Source organism: Capra hircus, chromosome 4 (assembly GCF_001704415.2).
Source record: "Capra hircus breed San Clemente chromosome 4, ASM170441v1, whole genome shotgun sequence".
NCBI classification, from domain to species: domain Eukaryota; kingdom Metazoa; phylum Chordata; class Mammalia; order Artiodactyla; family Bovidae; genus Capra; species Capra hircus.
This window is the reverse complement of record NC_030811.1, coordinates 110923255-110943356: the sequence shown is the minus strand read 5'-3', so window position 1 is coordinate 110943356 and position 20102 is coordinate 110923255. Positions and strand designations below refer to the sequence as shown.

The 20102-nt window shown below is 36.1% G+C and overlaps 1 protein-coding gene across 4 annotated transcripts in view; it reads left to right on the top strand.

The window, feature by feature from the left end:
- Positions 1-20102, top strand: part of ANKIB1 (ankyrin repeat and IBR domain containing 1) — a 154963-nt gene that overhangs the window by 89960 nt on the left and 44901 nt on the right. For all 4 annotated transcript variants that reach the window (XM_005678911.3, XM_018047437.1, XM_013963123.2 and 1 more), the window contains 4 exons: positions 770-952; positions 8900-9017; positions 17291-17499; positions 18669-18757. In XM_005678911.3, the coding sequence (XP_005678968.2) occupies positions 770-952; positions 8900-9017; positions 17291-17499; positions 18669-18757 (599 nt within the window). The remainder of the gene's footprint in view (positions 1-769; positions 953-8899; positions 9018-17290; positions 17500-18668; positions 18758-20102) is intronic.

The window sequence follows — 20102 nt, the reverse complement described above, 5'->3', positions numbered from 1 at the left end:
TGGTATTCATGCCCTTCCCAGTGTCTGCAGATGTAATGGGGAACCTTGAAGCTACAGCCCTTAGTAACAGTGTATTAAGCTTCTAGAAACTCAGCAGAAACCTCAGTAGTAAACACATTGTTACTCTTTTATGCATTTTTACAAGTGGGATTTCTTTGAGTGATGTCCTTCCTTTAAATATCAAGAGATTTGATGGAGTATCTTCTCACCTTGGCTGTGAGTAGCTATTCCCATTGCTTATTTTGAGTAATATTGAAAACAGTTTTGCTTCAGTGATTTGCTCAACCTAATTTCATTTCAGTGTTTAACTGGATAATGAACGATGCAAATGAAAATTTTTGTCTGCCTTGCCAGGACATCAGGTGTTAATGGCACTTCTTGTTTAAGAAAGATTTGTAGAAATGTATAAAATTTAAAGCATTGAATAGCTATAAAATTATTCATTTTTAAGTAAAACTTTGGATTGGACAGAATGTTTAAGAATTTCTTTATAAAATTTAAGAAACAGGTTTGTTGTTTTTAATCAAAGGAAGTCATCTTAACACCGATTAACAGTAATTGCTTATCTTAAAATCAGAAGCCACTGGTATCTAACTTCTTAAAATCAGAAGCCACTGGTATCTAACTGTCACTTCATACTTCATATTATTACATATTATTGATTTGTGGTCATGCTGCTTTTATTATATAAAAAAGTTTTAATATGTAGAATGGAATAACTTGTCATTTAAATCTATAAGTACAAGTTTTTTGAAAAAATCTTTTTTAGCTTTTAGTAAAACATGGAGGAGACCTGTTTGCTGAGAATGAGAATAAAGATACTCCTTGTGATTGTGCAGAAAAGCAGCACCACAAAGATCTGGCCCTCAATCTAGAGTCTCAAATGGTATTCTCACGAGATCCTGAAGCTGAAGAAATAGAAGCTGAGTATGCTGCTTTAGATAAACGAGAGGTAAGTTTTTTTTTAATGAAAGAATATGCAAATATTGTACTAATTTTTTTTATTCTTTAAAACCCAGTGTGTGTGGTCTTCTTTGTAGTATGCTATACATTCTGTCATCTGTATAGCCATAGTATGAAAATACATCTTAAAAAGCCATAAGTATGAAAAAGATACAGAAAACCTGTCCTTTGACGTATGTATATTTGTGTGTGTGTGTGAAGGTCACTCGGTCGTGTTTGACTCTTTGTGACCCCGTGGACTTACAGTCCATGGAATTCTCCAGGCACGAATACTGGAGTGAGTAGCCTATCCCTTCTCCAGGGGATCTTCCTGACCAGGAATCGAACCAGAGTCTCCTGCATTGTAGGCGGATTCTTTACCAACTAAGCTATGAGGGAAGCCCCATACGTATGTTTAATTGTATAGAGAGGTGTGGACTCTAAGATCCAGTCCTCCATTTCCTCAGTCTCTGCCTGTCTGGATTGCTCTTCTCAACAAACATGCTTGGATAATGCCCATCTTAAAATACAAAACAGCTTCTCCATTAACCACTCTTCCTGTCCCTGGCCCCCTTCAGTTGTAGCCCCACATTGCTGATCTTCATATGAGAAAAACAAAATTTAAGAGTTGTCTGTACATTCTGACTTCCTCACCTTCCCTTCACTCTCCAGCCCTTTGCAGTGTAACTTTCTCCCCTTCTGCTCTGATGGAACTGCACTGACGTGGACATTGAGAGTCACCATCTTGCCAAATCCTTCTCTCTCTTCCTCTTACTTGATGCTTTTCTCTCCTCATCTTACCTGAATTCCTCAGCACCACTTGACACAATTAACCACTCCCTTCTTAGTGAGACACTTCTTCCCTGGGCTGCAGGGACTTTGCTCCCTGGGTTTCCTTTAAGTCTTCCTTGTATCGGTAAACATTACCTCCAACCACTCAAGCATAAATGTGGCAGCATTTTCAGTTCATCACATCCAAACAATCTGGGCGTTCTGTCAGTTTACCTCCAAAAATATAACCTAAATCCATTTACTTCTCTCCTTCTCTCCTCCTACCTCCCTCAGTCATCCTTTCCACCTTCACTTTTCATCTGGACCGCTATAGTAGTTTCTTAACTGGTCTGCTGCCTTCTGTTTTAGTCCCCTTAGAATCCATTTTGTGCACAGTAGCCAGAGTGACATTATTAAACTTAAATTAGATCATATCACTTAACCATTTAGTGATTTTCATTGCACTTAGAATAAAATCCAAACTGTTTGCTCAGATATAAGAACTTATATGGTCTTGCCACTATTTGCCTTTTCAACCTTATCTCAAATGATTTTTCCTGGCATGCTATGGTACTTAGACTTCACTAAGGCTCAGCTCAGCTCAGGGGTCAGCTAATGTGAGGTTGGTATTGAGAGAAATTGGAAATATCCTCTTCTTCTCCTGAGTGTCTTTCACATCTTTTAAAATTTTAACAGTTACCAATATACTTGGGTCAATAAGTACCTGTTTTTTCATTTTTTTTCCAACAATGAACTTATTTCACCTATATAATCAGGGGAAAGCTGTTTTAATTGTGGGGGAAAATAAATATATCTTTAATAACTCCTTTGTCATAGTCTCTTCTGAAACAGTTTTTGAAGATACTATCACTTTATACATGACTTCAAAGTGGTACAGTTTATATGTTGGACTGTTTCACTTTTCCTTCAGTGGTATTTTGGTAGCAGTAATATGCACTGATGCAAAAGAGGCACTTTTATTCCCTGTTTATCTTTAAATTAGTTCTCTTTTTCTTTCTTTGTATCAGTATTAGACTGCTTTGAAGGTTATTGATGATTTGTATTAATCTGAAAATAGAAGCAACAGAAAAGAGAAAGGCACCTTCATTTTAATCCTTCCTGAAGAAGAGAGGGATACTGCCTGCATGTTGTTGTTTTTGAGTCAGTAAGTTGTGTCCAACTCTTTGCAACCCCATGGACTACAGCATGCCAGTTCCCTGTCCTTAACTATCTCCCAGAGTTTGCTTAAACTCATGTCATTGAGCTGGTGATGCCATCCAGTCATCTCATCCTCTGTTAACCCCTTCTCCTCCTGCCCTCAATCTTTCCCAGCATCAGGATTTTTTCCAATGAGTTGGTTTTTCACATCAGGTGGCCAAAGTGTTGGAGCTTCTGCATCGGTCCTTCCAGTGGCTATTCAAGGCTGATTTCGTTTAGGATTGTCTGGTCTGAGCTCCCTGCTGTCCAAGGGACTCTCAAGAATCCTCTCCAGCACCACAGTTTGAAAGCATCAGTTCTTTGATGCTCAGCCTTCCTTATGGTCCAGCTCTCACTTCCGTACATGACTACTGGAAAAACCATAGCTTTGACTGTATGGACTGTTGTCATCAAAGTGATGTCTCTGCTTTTTAATATGCTGTCTAGGTTTGTCATAGCTTTTCTTCCAAGGAGCAAGCAACTTTTAATTTTGTGACAGCAGACACTGTCTGCACTGATTTTGGAGCCCAAGAAAATAAAATCTGTCACTGTTTCCACTTTTTCCCCATCTGTCTGCCTGAAGTGATTGAACTGGATGCTATGATCTTCATTTTTTTTGAATGTTGAGTTTTAAGCTAGCTTTTTCACTCTTCCTTTTCACCTTCATTAAGCAGCTCTTTAGTTCCTCTTCACTTTTGTGCCATTGGCTTCCCTGGTGGCTCAGAGGTTAAAGCGTCTGCCTCCAATGCAGGAGACCCGAGTTTGATCCCTGGGTTGGGAAGATCCCTTGGAGAAGGAAATGGCAACCCACTCCAGTATTCTTGCCTGGAGAATCCCATGGACTGAGGAGCCTGGTGGGCTGCAGTCCATGGGGTCACAAAGAGTCAGACACAACTGAGTGACTTTACTTACTTACTTTTGTGCCATTAGTGTCATCTGCATATATGAGGTTATTGACATTTCTCCCAACAATCTTGTTTCCAGCTAGAGATTCATCCAGCCCGGCGTTTCACATGATGTACTCTGCTTATAAGTAAGCAAGGTGACAGTATACAGCCTTGATGTACTCCTTTCCCAATTTTGAACCAGTCTGCTGTTCCATGTCCAGTTCTAACAGTTGCTTCTTGTCCTTTATATGGGTTTCTCAGGAGATAAGTAAGGTGTTCTGGTATTCCCTTCTCTTTAAGAATTTTCCACTTTGTTGTGATCTACATAGTCAAAGGCTTTAGCAAAGTCAATGAAGCAGAGGTAGATAGGATTTTTTTTTTTAATTCCCTTGCTTTCTCTATGATCCAGTGGATGTTGACAGTTAGATCTCTGATTCCTCTGCCTTTTCTAAATCCAGCTTGTACATCTGGAAGTTCTCAGTTCATGTACTGTTTAAGCTGAGCATGAAGGATTTTGAGCATTACCTTGATAGCATGTGAAATGAGTACAATTGTATGGTAGTTTGAGCATTCTTTGGCATTGCCTTTCTTTGGGATTGGAACAAAAACTGACCTTTTCCAGTTCTGTGGCCACTGTTGAGTTTTCCAAATTTGCTGACATATTGAGTATAGCACTTTAAAAGCATCATGTTTTAGGATGTGAAATAGCTCAGCAGAAATTCCATCACCTCCACTAGCTTTGTTCATAGTGATGCTTCCTAAGGCCCACTTGACTTCGTACTCCAAGATGTCTGGCTCTAGGGTTATCTGGGTCATTAAGACCTTTTTTGTATAGTTCTTCTGTATATTCTTGCCATCTCTTCTTAATCTTTTCTGCCTCTGTTAGGTCCTTGCTGTTTCTGTCCTTCATTGTGCTCATCTTTGCATGAAATGTTCCCTTGGTATCTCCAGTTTTCTTGAAAAGATCTCTAGTCTTTCCCATTCTATTATTTTCCTCTATTTCTTTGCATTGTTCACTTAAGAAGGATTTCTTATCTCTCCTTGCTGTTCTCTGGAACTCTACCTTTAGATGGGTATATCTTTCCCTCTTTCCTTTGACTTTTCACTTCTCTTCTTTTTCAGCTATTTGTAAGGCCTCCTTAGACAACCACTTTGCCTTCTTGCATTTCTTTTTTCTTGGAGATGGTTTTAGTCACCACCTCCTGTACAGTGTTATGAACATCCGTCCATAGTGCTTGAGGCACTGTGTCTACCAGATCTAATCCCTTGAATTGATTCATCATCTCCAGTGTATAATCATAAGGGGTTTGATTTAGGTCATACCAGAATGGTCTAGTGGTTTCCCTACTGTCTTCAATTTAGGTCTGAATTTTGCAATAAGGAGCTGATGATCTGAACCACAGTCAGCTCCAGGTCTTGTTTTTGCTGACTACGTAGAGCTTCTCCATCTTCAGTTACAAAAAATATAATCAGTCAGATTTTGGTATTGACCATCTGGTGACGTCCATATGTAGAGTTGTCTCTTATGTTGTTGGAAGAGGGTGTTTGCTATGACCGGTACATTCTCTTGGCAAAACTCTATTAGTCTTTGCCCTGCTTCATTTTGTACTCCAAAGCCAAACTTTCCTATTACTCCAGATATCTCTTGACTTTCTACTTTTGTATTCCAGTCTCCTGTGATGAAAAGAGCATCTTTTTTTGGTGTTAGTTCTAGAATGTCTTGTAGGTCTTCATAGAACCATTCAACTTCAGCTTCTTCAGTGTTAGTGTTTGGAGCATAGACTTGAATTACTGTGATGCCGAAAGGTTTGCCTTGGTCGTGAACCAAGATCATTCTGTCATTTTTGAGATTACACCGAAGTACTGCATTTCAGACTCTCTTGTTGACTATGAGGGCTACTCCATTTCTTCTAAAGGATTCTTGTCCGTGTAGATATAATGGTCATCTGAATTAAATTTACCCATTCCCATCCATTTTAATTAGTTCAGTGATTCCTGAAATGTGGATGGTCACTCTTGCCATCTGTTTGACAACAGCCAATTCACCTTGATTCGTGGACCCTAACATTCCAGGTTCCAATGTGTTATTATTCTTTACTGAATCAGACTTTACTTTCCCTACCAGATCACACCCACAACTGAGCATGGTTTCCGCTTTGGCCCAGCCTCTTCATTCTTCCTGGAGCATTTTCCCGCTCTTCCCCAGTAGCATATTGGACTCCTACTGACCTGGGACTGAACAATGTATTAAAATGCTTCACATAACCTAGTTCAGTTGTAGAGATGCAGAGTGATCATGTTACATGCTCATGAAGGCAGTATGTCTTTTTCCTTCAAGAACTATTTTTCTTCCATTGTTACCTATTTAAGTTTTAAACTGTGTATTTTTTTAAAAAGGAATCTATACAGGTTGCTTTACATTATTCCTTTCTTGATATATATAAACCAAATTTTATTTTGTTCAACATAAATTAGATAGAATGAAGGCTACCCTAAAGAAGAACATTTAGGAATTAATACCAGAAAATATACAACTGCCACCACTGGGAATATTAAGAAATACTGTTTTTCATTACTAGGGCAGAAAAAATACCTGGAGTCCCAAATCTGAACTTAGAAGCAGTGTTATACATAGCGAATAACTTCTAGGCTAGAATGAATACTACAAATTTAACCATGAAGGGATTTGTGAGTTTTTGCATGAAAAGCTGTGTTTTATAAATTAGCTTAAAAGCAAGCTGTACATGATGACGTGGGGGTACTTTTCAAAGGATAGTTTGGATTAAATTTCCCTTTTTAATTTATTTTTAGTTAATCCCTAGAGAGGGATATAATAATAAATTACATTAGAAGTTTAGGTTAATTTTTTTTTTCTTTTTCTAGTTAGGGTCCTAGGATACCTGCAATATGTAGAGATTCATGGCACTATAGCTGAATGCCTGTATCAGTGTAGTAGACTATTAATACAGTGTGCTGTGTGGTGTATTCAGTATTAAGGCTTTACGATCCTTTATAAAAAGAATAACACTGCAGACCCATTGAGTGCATGCTCTGCCAGTGTTTAAAGCTCTTTAACATCCCCAGTGACTTTTCTTTAATTTTTTTTTAAATAAATTTTTTTCAACCAAACATGCTCTTTATAAAAAGCACAGTAAAAATTTTAAATATTCATTTTTTCTACCACTTATAAATAATACTTGTAACATTGCCTTCCATTTTTCATCAGTGTGATGATATTGGACATTTTGTATCCTATAGTTTTTTATTTTCCTTAACATTTCTTGATATTTATAAACTTATAGGAAATATTTTGAGTGACTGGGGACTACTCTTAACGTGTAAATATCCTTTAACTCCCTTAAGGTACATTTGAGTTAGTTGTATTTTGTCAGTTTTATAAGTAACATTGCAGATGACCAGTTCTGTTCACATTGTGATTAGACCTTAGGATGAATTCCTGTAAGTAAGATTATTGAGTCAAGAGATAAATATTTTAAAGACTCCTGGGATGTGATGCTTAGTTTTCAAATGATATACCAATTTCTATTTTTACCCACAGTATATCAGAGGACTATCTCACTGCGACCTTAGCAATATGGAAGGTGGTTGTTGGGTTTTTTGTTTTTTTGTTTCAAACGTTGACCATTTTGTTAGGTAAAGAGCTTATATACTTAAAGACGTTTGTGTTTTTGTGACGTTCGATATTTTAAATTTACTGATTGTCACAAATTCCTTATATATTAAAAGCAACACAGTTTTTATGTTTAAATCTTGGCAGTGTTTTTTGCAGTTAAGTCTGTCAGTCTTTCCTGTGATAAATACACTCATTGCTTCTATATGCATCCCTACCAGAAGACATTTTAGGATTAGAAAACTTGTATCAAGTGAGAGAAATAGCCTTGATGAATAGAGTTCCTGTCATATTGGGTTGAGTAAGAAGTGATAAAATGGTTTCCATGATAATTTTAAAAAAGCAAAACAAGAAATAAAGTTAATATCTAGTTTTAAAATATCTGTAAATCAACTGTAAAAGATGAGGTTTACTAACTGCATCTGTTCTGTGGTTTCCAGAACTCTCTGGAATATTTGATAAATGTCACCAAAGGATATCCTCAGTGGTTGTAATTCTGATGAGTAGTTCAGAATTTCTACTGCTTTTTAACTTGTTATCTTTAGTTCTTACTGCAGTAAGCTGGTTATATCTGTTTAAAGGACTGAAGTAGATATGTATATCAATATTAGTAATAAAAATGCAATATTGAATAAAAATAAAGGCAAATTGCTTAGTGATATTTATAAAGTTATCCTTATTATTAGAATAGCTACAAATCAAGTTCATGGTGGTGATTGCCATAAGCAGGATAGGGAAATTAGGGAAGTGAAATGAGGAAAACCTGTCATAGGTTATTTTGGCCTTTATAAACTTATGAATAGTGAGACATTTGTGATTTTATTCTTTATATATTTTTTGTTAAAAGCGAAGGGGGAAAACGATAAAGGATAACAGAATAAAAAAACACCTGAAATGATAAAGTACCTTTATGGAGTGTTAACAAACACTTGAATAAACAGAGATAATACATTTATGAGTAAGTTGAATAGTATGTCATAATCACTTTTCTCCAAATTCAGTCTTAATAAGTGTAAATGTTGGTGGTTCAGTGATTAAAACTGTATCTAAGTGAATATGTACATATTCACAACCAGTTGATTTGCAGAAAGAAAAGACTGGATAAAAATACTTGAGAATGTTTATCATGACCCAGTTGGTCAGTGGTGAAATTGTAAGTTTTTATTTCTAATGCCTTTTTTTTTAGTATTATTTAGATTTTTGAAACTATAAGATGATCTTGTCATTATAGTATAATTCTTTGTTTTAGAGTGATAGGTTCATGAGACCAGGCATCTACTTTCCAACTTAAAAAAAGACTTGTGAGAAAGTAGTTTGAAGTTCGTGATAGTGGAAGATACAGTGCCTTTTTGGCTTCATTGCCAACCCAGAACTGAAAGATTAAATAAATGATAACCATATATATTATAGATTTGCAGAACTTCCTAAAGGTATTCTAGCCAATTTAATTTTGTTTTTCTTCTTTTTAAAGCCATATGAAGGATTAAGACCTCAGGATCTTCGTAGATTGAAAGATATGCTTATTGTGGAAACAGCAGACATGCTCCAGGCTCCACTATTTACTGCTGAAGCTTTACTTCGAGCTCATGGTAATGAAAGAAATGTCCTGAGTACCTTTTGAAACTTTTCACAGTTAAAAGATGGCTGTTTTGAAGCACTTTTACTTTTCTCTTGTTTTTTCAGAACATTTTAAATATTTAATTCTTCTAAGAGCTAATTCTCCCAAGATTTTAAAATAGTCAAAATAGAGTTCTGTTTGAAAAAGAAAAGTTTTTTAAGCAATAGATTTCTCTTGAGTTTCTTCTCTTTATTTCTTCCTTTGTTTCTTTTTTAAAAAATGCTATGCAGGCAAGGCACTGTAGAAATCAAATTCCTTTAAGAGGAACCAATTAATCTTTTTTCTTTGGTTATATTTATTTCTTTGCCTTTTTTAACTACTTTCAATTTTTAGAAGAATGTAAATTTGGCACCTTGATCAAAATTACTGTAACAAATGGAAACAATGATATCTAAAGCTTACAACTATAGAATCTTCAACAGAATAGCAAATACTTTGCCCAGGACATTTGAGATCAAATTGAACATGAAAGTTTTCTTATAAGCCCTTAGAGGCAGATCTGAACAAGCATACATAGAAGAGAGAAAAGAGAGAATGAAAATAAAACTTAACATTATGCAGATTTATGCCTTATTTTTCAGCATTTTTTAAATGTTGGTTCTCTGAACCTGGTTTTACTTTTTATTAGATCTGTATAGTTTGGTTAATTAGTGATTCGTTTTTATATTTAAGCTACAATTAATCTTTTTTCTTTGGTGCTATTTAATTCTTTGTCTTTTTAAACTACTTTTGATTTTTAGATGTTTTATTGAGTCTATCTAGAGCTCCATCACAATGGCAATGTGTATTTCCCTTAAAACACTGCAAACAAAGAAGGCAATAGCACCCCACTCCAGTCCTCTTGCCTGGAAAATCCCATGGATGGAGGAGCCTCATAAGCTATAGTCCATGGGTCTCTAAGAGTCAGACACAACTGAGCGACTTCACTTTCACTTTTCGCTTTCATGCATTGGAGAAGGAAATGGCAACCCACTCCAGTGTTCTTGCCTGGAGAATCCCAGGGACGGGGGAGCCTGGTGGGCTGCCATCTATGGGGTCTCACAGGGTCAGACACGACTGAAGCGACTTAACAGCAGCAGCAGCAGCAGGCATGCACTGTTTTAATCTCATAATAACTAGTAAAGTTATTGTGAGATTGCTGTGTAAGTTAATAAACACATTTGTAAATACATCGCTTGTCGGAAGTAAATTTCTGAGTTACAGCTCAGGAAAAGCCTGCTGAATTTATGTGGTAAGCATTACTTAACACAGTATAAGGGTGAAAAGACAGCAAAAGTATCTTCATACATCCTCATCCCCTCACTGCAACAAGCCCTTAAATGGGAGAAACTTATTCCCCTCTCTTTCCTCCTCCTCCTCCAGTTCCCACTTACTTTCACCTTATAATATTCAGAGAGCACTTGGGTTATGGATCTGAATAGAGAAATGCTTTCAGATTATCATCAGGCCACATACCCCAGTAACTGGTACTCAAAAATGGGATGTAGTTGTAAAGTGCTTTTATAATACAATATTATTGTTAAAGGCAAGGGTTGACTCTCTTGTTTTGTTTTGACATGGCATGTCCTCAAATAAATATCAATCAATATGAAAAAAAAGATGGCTGTTTTAATGTTTTAATATAAAACAAAATAGTTTGCCAAACAAGCCTGAGTTGTTATTTGTGCAGTGATTACTGCAGTACTGAAGTAAATATAAACTGGCTATGAATCAGAGAAGAAATAAGAAATCTCTTTTTGAAAATTGAGCAAGTAGACCAATTTATAGATTGTCTAATTTTATAAATGTATCTGATTCGAGCAGGGTTGAAAGTTGGAGTCCATAGTCCTAGTCCTGGTTTTGACATTAATTTTTACTAAAGCTGATTAAATAAAGTCAGTTAACAGTTTGTTATTATTATTTATTTTTGTCAGTTGTATTTATTTTATGTAAAAACTGTTTCTCACCATGAAATACACAAAGCAAAATCTATAGAGTCAACGCAAGAACATACTGTTCCTTTTACAGTGGAGGTTTTTTTGTTCATTTTTTAAATTTTTTTGAGCACATTACCAAGTTTACTTAGAAAAAGTGCTCAGCTTATTATAAGTCCTTGGTTGTCTTAAGGATCACAATTCTGGGAATTGTCACATGTTGAGTTGGACCCTCCAGTTGCACAATTGATATTTGATATTTTGGCTTATTCAAAGTTTTTTTTCTGATTTAGAAATTACTTTTAAAAAGGGAAAGGTGAATGCCCTTTCTCATCCAATAATTTTGAGACATACCCCTTTAACTATAAATCATTATCATCTGTATTAAAATAGAATGTCTACTTTGAAAAATTTTTATATGATCTTCTGATTAGAAGAAAATTTTAAACTGCATATTTCATCTTCCTTTCATCATTTCTGTGAATAATTTGGTATATAACCCTCCAGAATCACCAACTTCATTATTGCTATTTCTCAGAGTTCTGTACTTGACACTCTTTTCCACTTTACATACCAGTGGCTCTAATTTTTGGGGTAAATAAGAATTGCCTGGGAAACTAACCAGAAATTCCTAGGATGACTTCTAGAGAATCTAAGTCTTTTCTTTAGGTGAGGGAATAGGCATAAAAACATGGGTTATAAACAGCCTACCAGATAGACCCTTATCTGAGAAACATTGTTGTCCACATTTATCTAATGAAACCAAGGGTTTCAAAAACCACCTAGATAATAAAGAACATAGCTACAACCTGACCTTAATGAAGTAGTCAGGATTTTATTTCTAAATGCCTTTTTAACCTTTTCTCCCCAACCAAAGGCTGTCCATACATGAACTCATCATTTCTCCCACTATCTTGATAAATGGCCTCCACATTCATTTAATCACCCTGACCAGACTGAGAAGTCACACTTTCCTTCTTCCTCTCTATTACATTTGCGCACAACCTCATCATTTCTCTTCCTAAATAGCTCCCATCCTCTCCCCAGTCTCCCTAGCTCTTTCCATTCTCACTGCCCCGACTTAAATTCAGTTTGTCATTATTTTTCATCTAAATTGTAGTCCAGTGTTGGCATTCCTCTTCACCCGTATTCATTTTTCATATTGCATTTTAAAATTTTGGGTATTTATCTCCCCTGCTGAAAAACCCTTCACTGGCTCTCCCCAGACTTAGAGCATCCCATCTCTTTAGTACATCTTTATGACTCAGGCCTGTGCACCCGGGCCATCCGTCTCCACTTGTATTTACCCACTCCTGCTTGTCTTCATTAAGCACCGCTTCCAGGAAATCTTTCCAGCTCATGTAGTCCCAGGGTTACTTTGAGAGCCTTCCTGTCTCTTCCCATTATATCCTGTGCATACATGTGTCATACACTTAGAATACAACATTATTGCAGTAATCTCTGTATTTGCTTTTCCTCTACATTAACCTGGGAGCTCTTAGAGGGCAGCTTTTTATTGTTTATTTTTTGTTTCCACAATAACCATCCCTGAAGCCTTGAGAACATAGTTACAGAATGAATAGATAATATATTTGAAATGTTATTTTAATAATTTAAACCCACCTTTTTATTATAAAACCCTATTTCTCCATTGTCATCTTTTAAAACTTTGAAGTAATCCTTTGGGAAGAAAAATCTAGACCTGGTTCAAAAATGAAATTGAGGAATTCAAAATAGTTTTTAAAATCTTAGAATTTAAAGATAAAATATTTTCCTTTTAATCAGTAATAATGCTTAACAGTCATAATATAGAAACTTGTAAAGAAATACAAAATATCTTAAATTGTGTTTCTTTTGTATGAGGTTCACAGCAACCTATCCTCTACTTGAGCTTTCAGATAAAGAGAATGCATTTACATATAATATAGAGCTGGCGTAAAAGTAGAAGTCACTCATCTGCAAGGGGCTGTGTTGTGCCAGTTATATTAGAGTAGGCCACTGCGGAAGTGAAAGTAGAGAGTCAACCACAGTAAATGTGTCTTGATCATAATGGTAGTCCACGGTGTTTCATTTAGGTTAGGAATGGGGCAGTGGCTCCGCTCCACACAGTTATCCCGACCGACTAAGACTCGGCCATCCTAACAGTGGCTTCTGAGGTTGCCCTGGGGATTCTCTCCATTCTAGCTAACCAGTCAGAAAGGAAGAAGCATGCAGATAAAGATGAGCCTGTCCCAGAAGCAACATAAATCACCCCTGCACCTATTCCACTGACCAGCCTCCAGTCACATGCTCACACTTAACTGTAAGCAGCATTCTACTCTGAGTCTACCCATTTCTGCCACAGGTGTCTGCATTTGGCTAAGTTATATAATGTATCATAATTCTAACTTATAATATATCTAAGGCTAACTTAACCAGTAACTATATGGTAATTAAAACAAATATTCTTTTCTAGTGTTTACACATTATGTCATCAAGTATTTTTAAGTGATAAACTCCATTTTCACTCCACTGATCTTTCCTTAACTTCTTTTACATAATAGGCTCAACTCTAATAAGGTGATATCTAACTGAATTCTACTAGTTGACTTTTGTCTATTCTGTGATAACTTTTTTGATAACTTACTTAAGAATTCTGTTAATTTATTGCATTCCCCTGTTAGAGCATAAAATAGAGGCTAATTCAGGCTTTCAAATGAACATTTCTACATTCTTCTAGGTAATATCAGTGACATTTGATAATCAAATAAGATTTTCAGAGGTAAATGATGTTAGTGAATAAAACAGACAGTACATAGAACTACAGTTTACACTAATTGCTGTCAAAACCCGGATGGGCTCTGTTTCAGAGCTATTAAACTGAACTATTTGGTAGATTTATAGATTGTATCCTTGGTAACATTCATTCAGCTTTCCACAAGAAAATAAATTTAAGCATGATTTTATGTACTGTCAAATTTAGTCGCAAAGTAATGAGGTTGAAGACAGAAGACAGAAATGTTTGCCTATATTTGCTGAGAAGTAATTGAATTTTAAGAATGACTCTTTTAAAAATACAAAGGTCATTTTCTGAGCATTTCCTCAGTAATAAAAGTAACATGTATTAATAGCTGAAAGCTACCTAATGAGTAAATAAGTAAAATTTACTTGTGTGTTTGCTCAGTCACTCAGTCGTATCCAACTTTTTGTGACCCTGTGGACTCTAGCCTGCCAGGCTCCTCTGTCCATGGAATTTTCCAGGCAAGCATACTGGAGCTGTTTGGCATTTCTGTTTTTTAAAATACAAGGCCAAGTCTAGTTTGACTGTCCTTAGAGTAAATGTATATTGAAGTATTTTTTGAAGCTCCGTTGGAGACTCATCACTTCTAAGGTAATTAAACTTGAATAGTCCACATCTCCTCTCACTCTACTTTCTTCCTAGGAAATGACATTTTCTCCCAAGGCTTCTGTCGGTATTTCTCCCTCTGGACTAGACTTCTCTGAACTCTATACACTTATATTTAACTGCCTATTTGAAATTCAATTTAATTTGAATTTAACTGCCTATTCTACCTCTAGAATATCTCATCATGTCTAAAATTAAAATCATGCTGTTAAACCTGTACCTGAGTCTCTGGTATTTCCTATTTACATGGAAGGTGGCACCAACCAACCAACATGGTAGACCTGGGACGAAAACTTTGACCTTTCCTCTCCTTCAGGCACTATATCCCAATGTCACCAAATTTTCAGTCTGACCTCCCAAATCTTAACTTCTCCCTTTCTGTTCATCTCCACTGCAGCCAGCCGTGGCCTTAGCTGCATAATCTCTTACTTGTACTTCCCAGTACCCTCTTTGCTAGTCTGCCCTTCCCTCCACTCTTGTCCTATCCGATTTCTTTCTCCATACTGTAGTCAGAAAGATCTGTTCACATCTAACTGTGACAACCTTTTCTTCCTATGGCAAATTTTTCACTGGCTTCCTGTCACTCATAAACTGATGATAGGAGTGTTATTTAGAAGTTCTCTATGGACTGCATGCATACTAAGTCGCTTCAGTCATATCCAACTCTTTGTGACCCTATGGACTATAGCCCTCCAGGCTCCTCTGTCCATGGGATTCTCCAGGCAAGAATATTGGAGCGGGTTTCCATGCCCTCCTCCAGGGGATCGTCCCAACCCAGGGATGGAACCCGTGTCTCCTGCAGCTCCTGCACTGCAGGCGGATTCTTTACCACTGAGCATCAGGGAAGCCCCTGTATGGCCTAGTCCCGGCCTGTTTCTTCAGCCTTGCCCAAAGGGTCCTCCTGGTCTCCTTCCGGTCTTCCTGTCTCTGGAGACCTTTTACCTAGTTAGCTCTCACTCATCCCTCAGATGTTCACTCCAGGCCATTTCCCCAGTCACCTCCTCTGACCTCCCTAAATGGAAGTCTGCCTTTTCTTAATGCTGCTTCTGACAGTGCTGATTTTTTTTAATGTATTGATTTTATTTATTGACTTTCTCTTTACTAGACTTTACATTCCATGGAAGCAGGAATTGTGCCTGTTTTTCCCTCCCATTGTATCCCTACAGCTTGACATAGTGTATGGCACATAAAAGACCCTCAATAAATGTTTGCTAAATGAGCGATATGACAGAATCCAAGGCTAGAATTTAATTTGTTTATATGTATATAAATTATAGCAGTTATTTTCTCCCTTTATTTAAAAATGTTTTAATGGAGACCTGAAAAATAATCATACTGTTCCAAGAAAGTTTGAACTTGTTGATTACAAGTATACCTTGTTTTATTGCACTTCACTTTGTTGTGCTTCGTAGATGTTGCATTTTTTACAACTTGAAGATTTGTGGCAACCCTACCTTGTCAGATGATGGTTAGTGTTTTTTAGCAATAAAGTATTTTAATTAAGGTACTGTAGTCTTGTTAAGTGTGCAATACCATTATAGTTTTAAAAAAAGCCAATGTAGTGTAAACATAATCATTACATGTACTGGGAGACAAAAAAATTTGTGTGACTTGCTTGGTTACACTGCTTTGTTTTATTTCAGTGGTTTGGAACGAAACTTGCAATAAGTCCAAGGTATGCCTTTGGTGACCTATCAAAAACCTCAGATCCATTTAGCAACATTTCCCAGAATACACTGCTATGCAGAGCTTTTCACTTGCTGGATTTTTCTTCTTTGTAATCTGACTCCTATTTCCAATCTTATCTTCCATCTCCCCAAACCAAAGTATAGTACCCTGGAGCTTTACAGAGCTGTTCACATCTCTCCATTGTACTTCTGTGACTTTGTACCTATGGAAACACACTCTGTCTTCATTGCATACCTGAATCCTAATTATCCTGTAAAACCGCCAAATATATTGACTTAATATGGTTGAAAAAAGCCTTCCATATAGAGTTTCCACAGATATTTGTATTTGGTTTGTAAAATGATATAGAATGGGCCTTTGGTAAATAACTGACTCTGTGTTACTTTTGACCTGTGCTTTATTGAGCTGCACTGGAAAGAACACAGACTTTGGATTCACAGAAATTTGTTTCATATACCTTGTATCTGTTTGAGCCTGGCTAAGTCACGTAATTTCCCCCAAGTCCTGGTTTCTTCACCTCAATAATGATTGGAAAGTTTGTTAGGAGGAATGAGTGAAATAATATGTGTTAAACACCTGGCAAAATCATTGGATATATCAGTTTATTGTTTTTAAATGTGTGACTTTGTATAACATAGATCACTTGGCTGTTTTTAAAGTATTCATAGTAGAAAGATAACCTTTTTTAGTTAAGCCAGATTCAGGCTCACATAATATATAATTTACATCAAATTCCCTAAAACTTTATAATCATAATCCCTTAAGTTCTTTCTGCTTTCAAGATGTTTATCAAATGGATTTTTAGAAGTTGTTGGCATTTTGACATGTTTATTATGAACTATGTAAAATTTTACAACTTGATAGCAGTGAGGCCAATTGTGAAGTTATATGTTATTCTTGAAAGAATAAAATGGCTTAATCAAACTTTTACCAATAAAAATTTAGTAAATTCCAGTGATGTGTCAGCCACCACTTTTGATTAAGAGTAGAAATGCCTGAAATTTTTGGCCTTCTTGTTAAATATTGACATGGTGGTAAGCCATGGTAAATTATAAAAGTTTCAGTTCTGTTTAAAAATATGAATGGATATAACATGCCTAAATATGTCATTTGTAATTACAGCTTTGCTAACAAATAACTTTTCTTCCTAGAGGACCCATAGCCGTGTGATTTAGTCTCTCTTTTGTTATTATGAAGCTCTTAAAACAGCACCATGTTTCTCTGTTATTTGAGATATCCATTCCATTTGTCTTAAAGACTGGGACAGGGAGAAATTACTTGAAGCTTGGATGTCCAACCCAGAGAACTGCTGCCAGCGGTCAGGTGTTCAGATGCCAACACCACCACCAAGCGGGTATAACGCCTGGGACACACTCCCTTCTCCAAGAACGCCAAGGACGACCCGCTCTTCTGTCACCTCTCCAGATGAATTAAGTTTATCGCCTGGCGATTTGGATACCAGTTTGGTACGGTTTTGTACTCAGTGTACTTCTCATAGTTTTAATTTTAACGTTTCATGGAGCCTCTAGTTGTATTCTTATAATTGAATCCTGTACCCTGCTTAAAGGGCTCAATTATTTCATGCTTTGGTTAAATATTTATTATCAGAGACTATTTTTGTGATCTCTGAGTTATAGATTGAAAAACAAGTGGGCTTTCTTTTCTCTTTTAAAACAGGAAACATTAAAGGTTTTGGCAAAACTGTTTATGATGTTTTCACTGAAAAGCTTCAGTTACTTATAGTTTTGAAGAAGCCATATTGAAATATTAAAAGTTGAGTTTGTGTTAGGCACCTAAAACCAAAAATATGAAAATATTTTTACATTTTTCAGAATACATTTATAATATGTTGATAACTGTGTTTCAATGAAGCTTCTGGAGTTATTCATCCAGATACATCTCCATAATAAATATTTGCTTTTTATTGAGACACAGTACTGCTGTTGTGTCCATTTTTAATTGTCAAACCATTGATGCACTGATATAGGCAATATTTATGTTTCTTGAATAATTCAGCTGATCAAAATACATGATAAATATGAATATACTCCAGATTTTATCTGGACCTTCTTTGAAAACAGCATCCTACTTCTGTGATTCACATCTGTAACATTTTAAAGTTTGATTCTCCTAGTTACATGTAGAAGATGCAACGCTTTGTAGCATGATTCGCTGGGTAGAAACACTTAAATTGCTACTCTGAATATGCTGAGTTGCTGTATTGAAAAAATAAAGTTACTTTTTATTTTTGTAGATTTCTCTGGGTTGAGTATAGGGTGAAGGACACCATATTGAAGTGGTTATCTCACAAGGAGCAATTTGATCTTGACCTGAATAGATTGTAATGATTTGTTTCTTATGTTTCCTTTCAAAACAAATAGTTGCACATAAAAGTAAGTTTAGAATTTAAGAATTTAACTTTTGCATTAAAACATTTCAATCCCACAGTAATTTATAATGAGTTAAGCCTGATATTTGTTATTTAGTCAAAGACAGGCACAGTAATTTTAACTTCCTTAAATTTTGAAACACTTCATATAATTACTGGCATTTTTTGCCATGAATTAATGAACAAAGGAATGTTCTCCATCAAGAGTATGACTTTGTTGAAATCATTTTTCTTCTTCATTTTCAGTGTGATATTTGTATGTGCAGTATTTCAGTGTTTGAAGACCCAGTGGACATGCCCTGTGGACATGACTTCTGTAGAGGATGCTGGGAGTCGTGAGTATATGTGCAACTTCGTATTTCTTACTACAGGATAGCACTCGGATTTCGCAGTAAAACCGCTTGCTTTCAATGTTTAATGATAGGGATTATTTATATTGGTTTTAGAGTTACACTGAAATGTATTATATTTTGCTACTAAACAAGAATTTTGTTTTTATTTTGCTGTCTTCCCATCTATTAATTTTATAAAATGGTTTAATTTAGTAATTAAGGTTATTTAGCTTAATGTGAGGTACTGTGGGGAAGAAAGCAGATATAAGAATACAGATATTTTAAATTCTTTTCTAATCAATTCAAAGTTATATGTCTCTTCTAGGTATGATTGGTCTATATTACAAATTGAAATTTTATTTTCCTTCTCATGTTTATCTCTGTTCTCCTTTCCATTACCTTGCCAATTTATGTTTTCTCACCATCCACTAATTTTACTCTCATGTACTTTTCAAGAGAGGTTTATAAACGGAATGGAGATGATCAGTGTGATGAGCAATATGATATCAGGTTATCCCTGGAGACACATAAATCTATTGATTGATGACCTAAGCAAGGCATGTCATTAGTATTTAAGACAAAAGTTTTAAAACTATTCTTTCAAACTATGTAAAAGTTTTTAAAACTGGGTACCAAGTGTAGGGAATTGGGGAGCACCATGTGGGGTGAGACAAGGACCTGAAGACATTTCCTGGTTTTCTTTTATTAGTTACTGTGTCGTAGTATAATTAACATACAGTAAGCCACATATTCAAATTAAATAATTCAAAAAGCTCTGACTCCATATACCATACAATGTCATGAAACATCAAGTTAATTACTATACTCATTGCCCCCCAGTGTTCCCTCATTTCTCCCTGAAATCCATCCACCCGTCTCTTCCTGCCTCCATCTTACACTGGCACCACCACCTCCACCACCCCGCTCCACTTCCCGTCTGTGGGCAAACACTGATCTTCTTTCTGTCTTCCTGGGAGAAGGAAACGGCAGCCCACTCCAGCATTCTTGCTTGGAGAACTTCATGGACAGGGGAGCCTGGTGGTCTGTGGTCCGTGGGATCGCAGAAGTCAGACACGACTGAGCACACAGCTCAGCACCTTTTATCTGTTTTCCAAATTGGGATATAAGGCAAGATTTTATTTGGAGGGGGAAATAAAAGAACCTTTTAAAAAGGAATTTAAAAAATCAGAATAAATAAAATTATCTGGTTTTTCTTTTTAAAACATAGATTAGATTCTACTCTTGAGTCTAATTAGATAGGATCAAATCGATGCAGTTGATACACATAAATTAATTGGCAAGGGTTGGAGCTCATAACACAAAGCAAACTTTGACCTAGTTCTGAGCA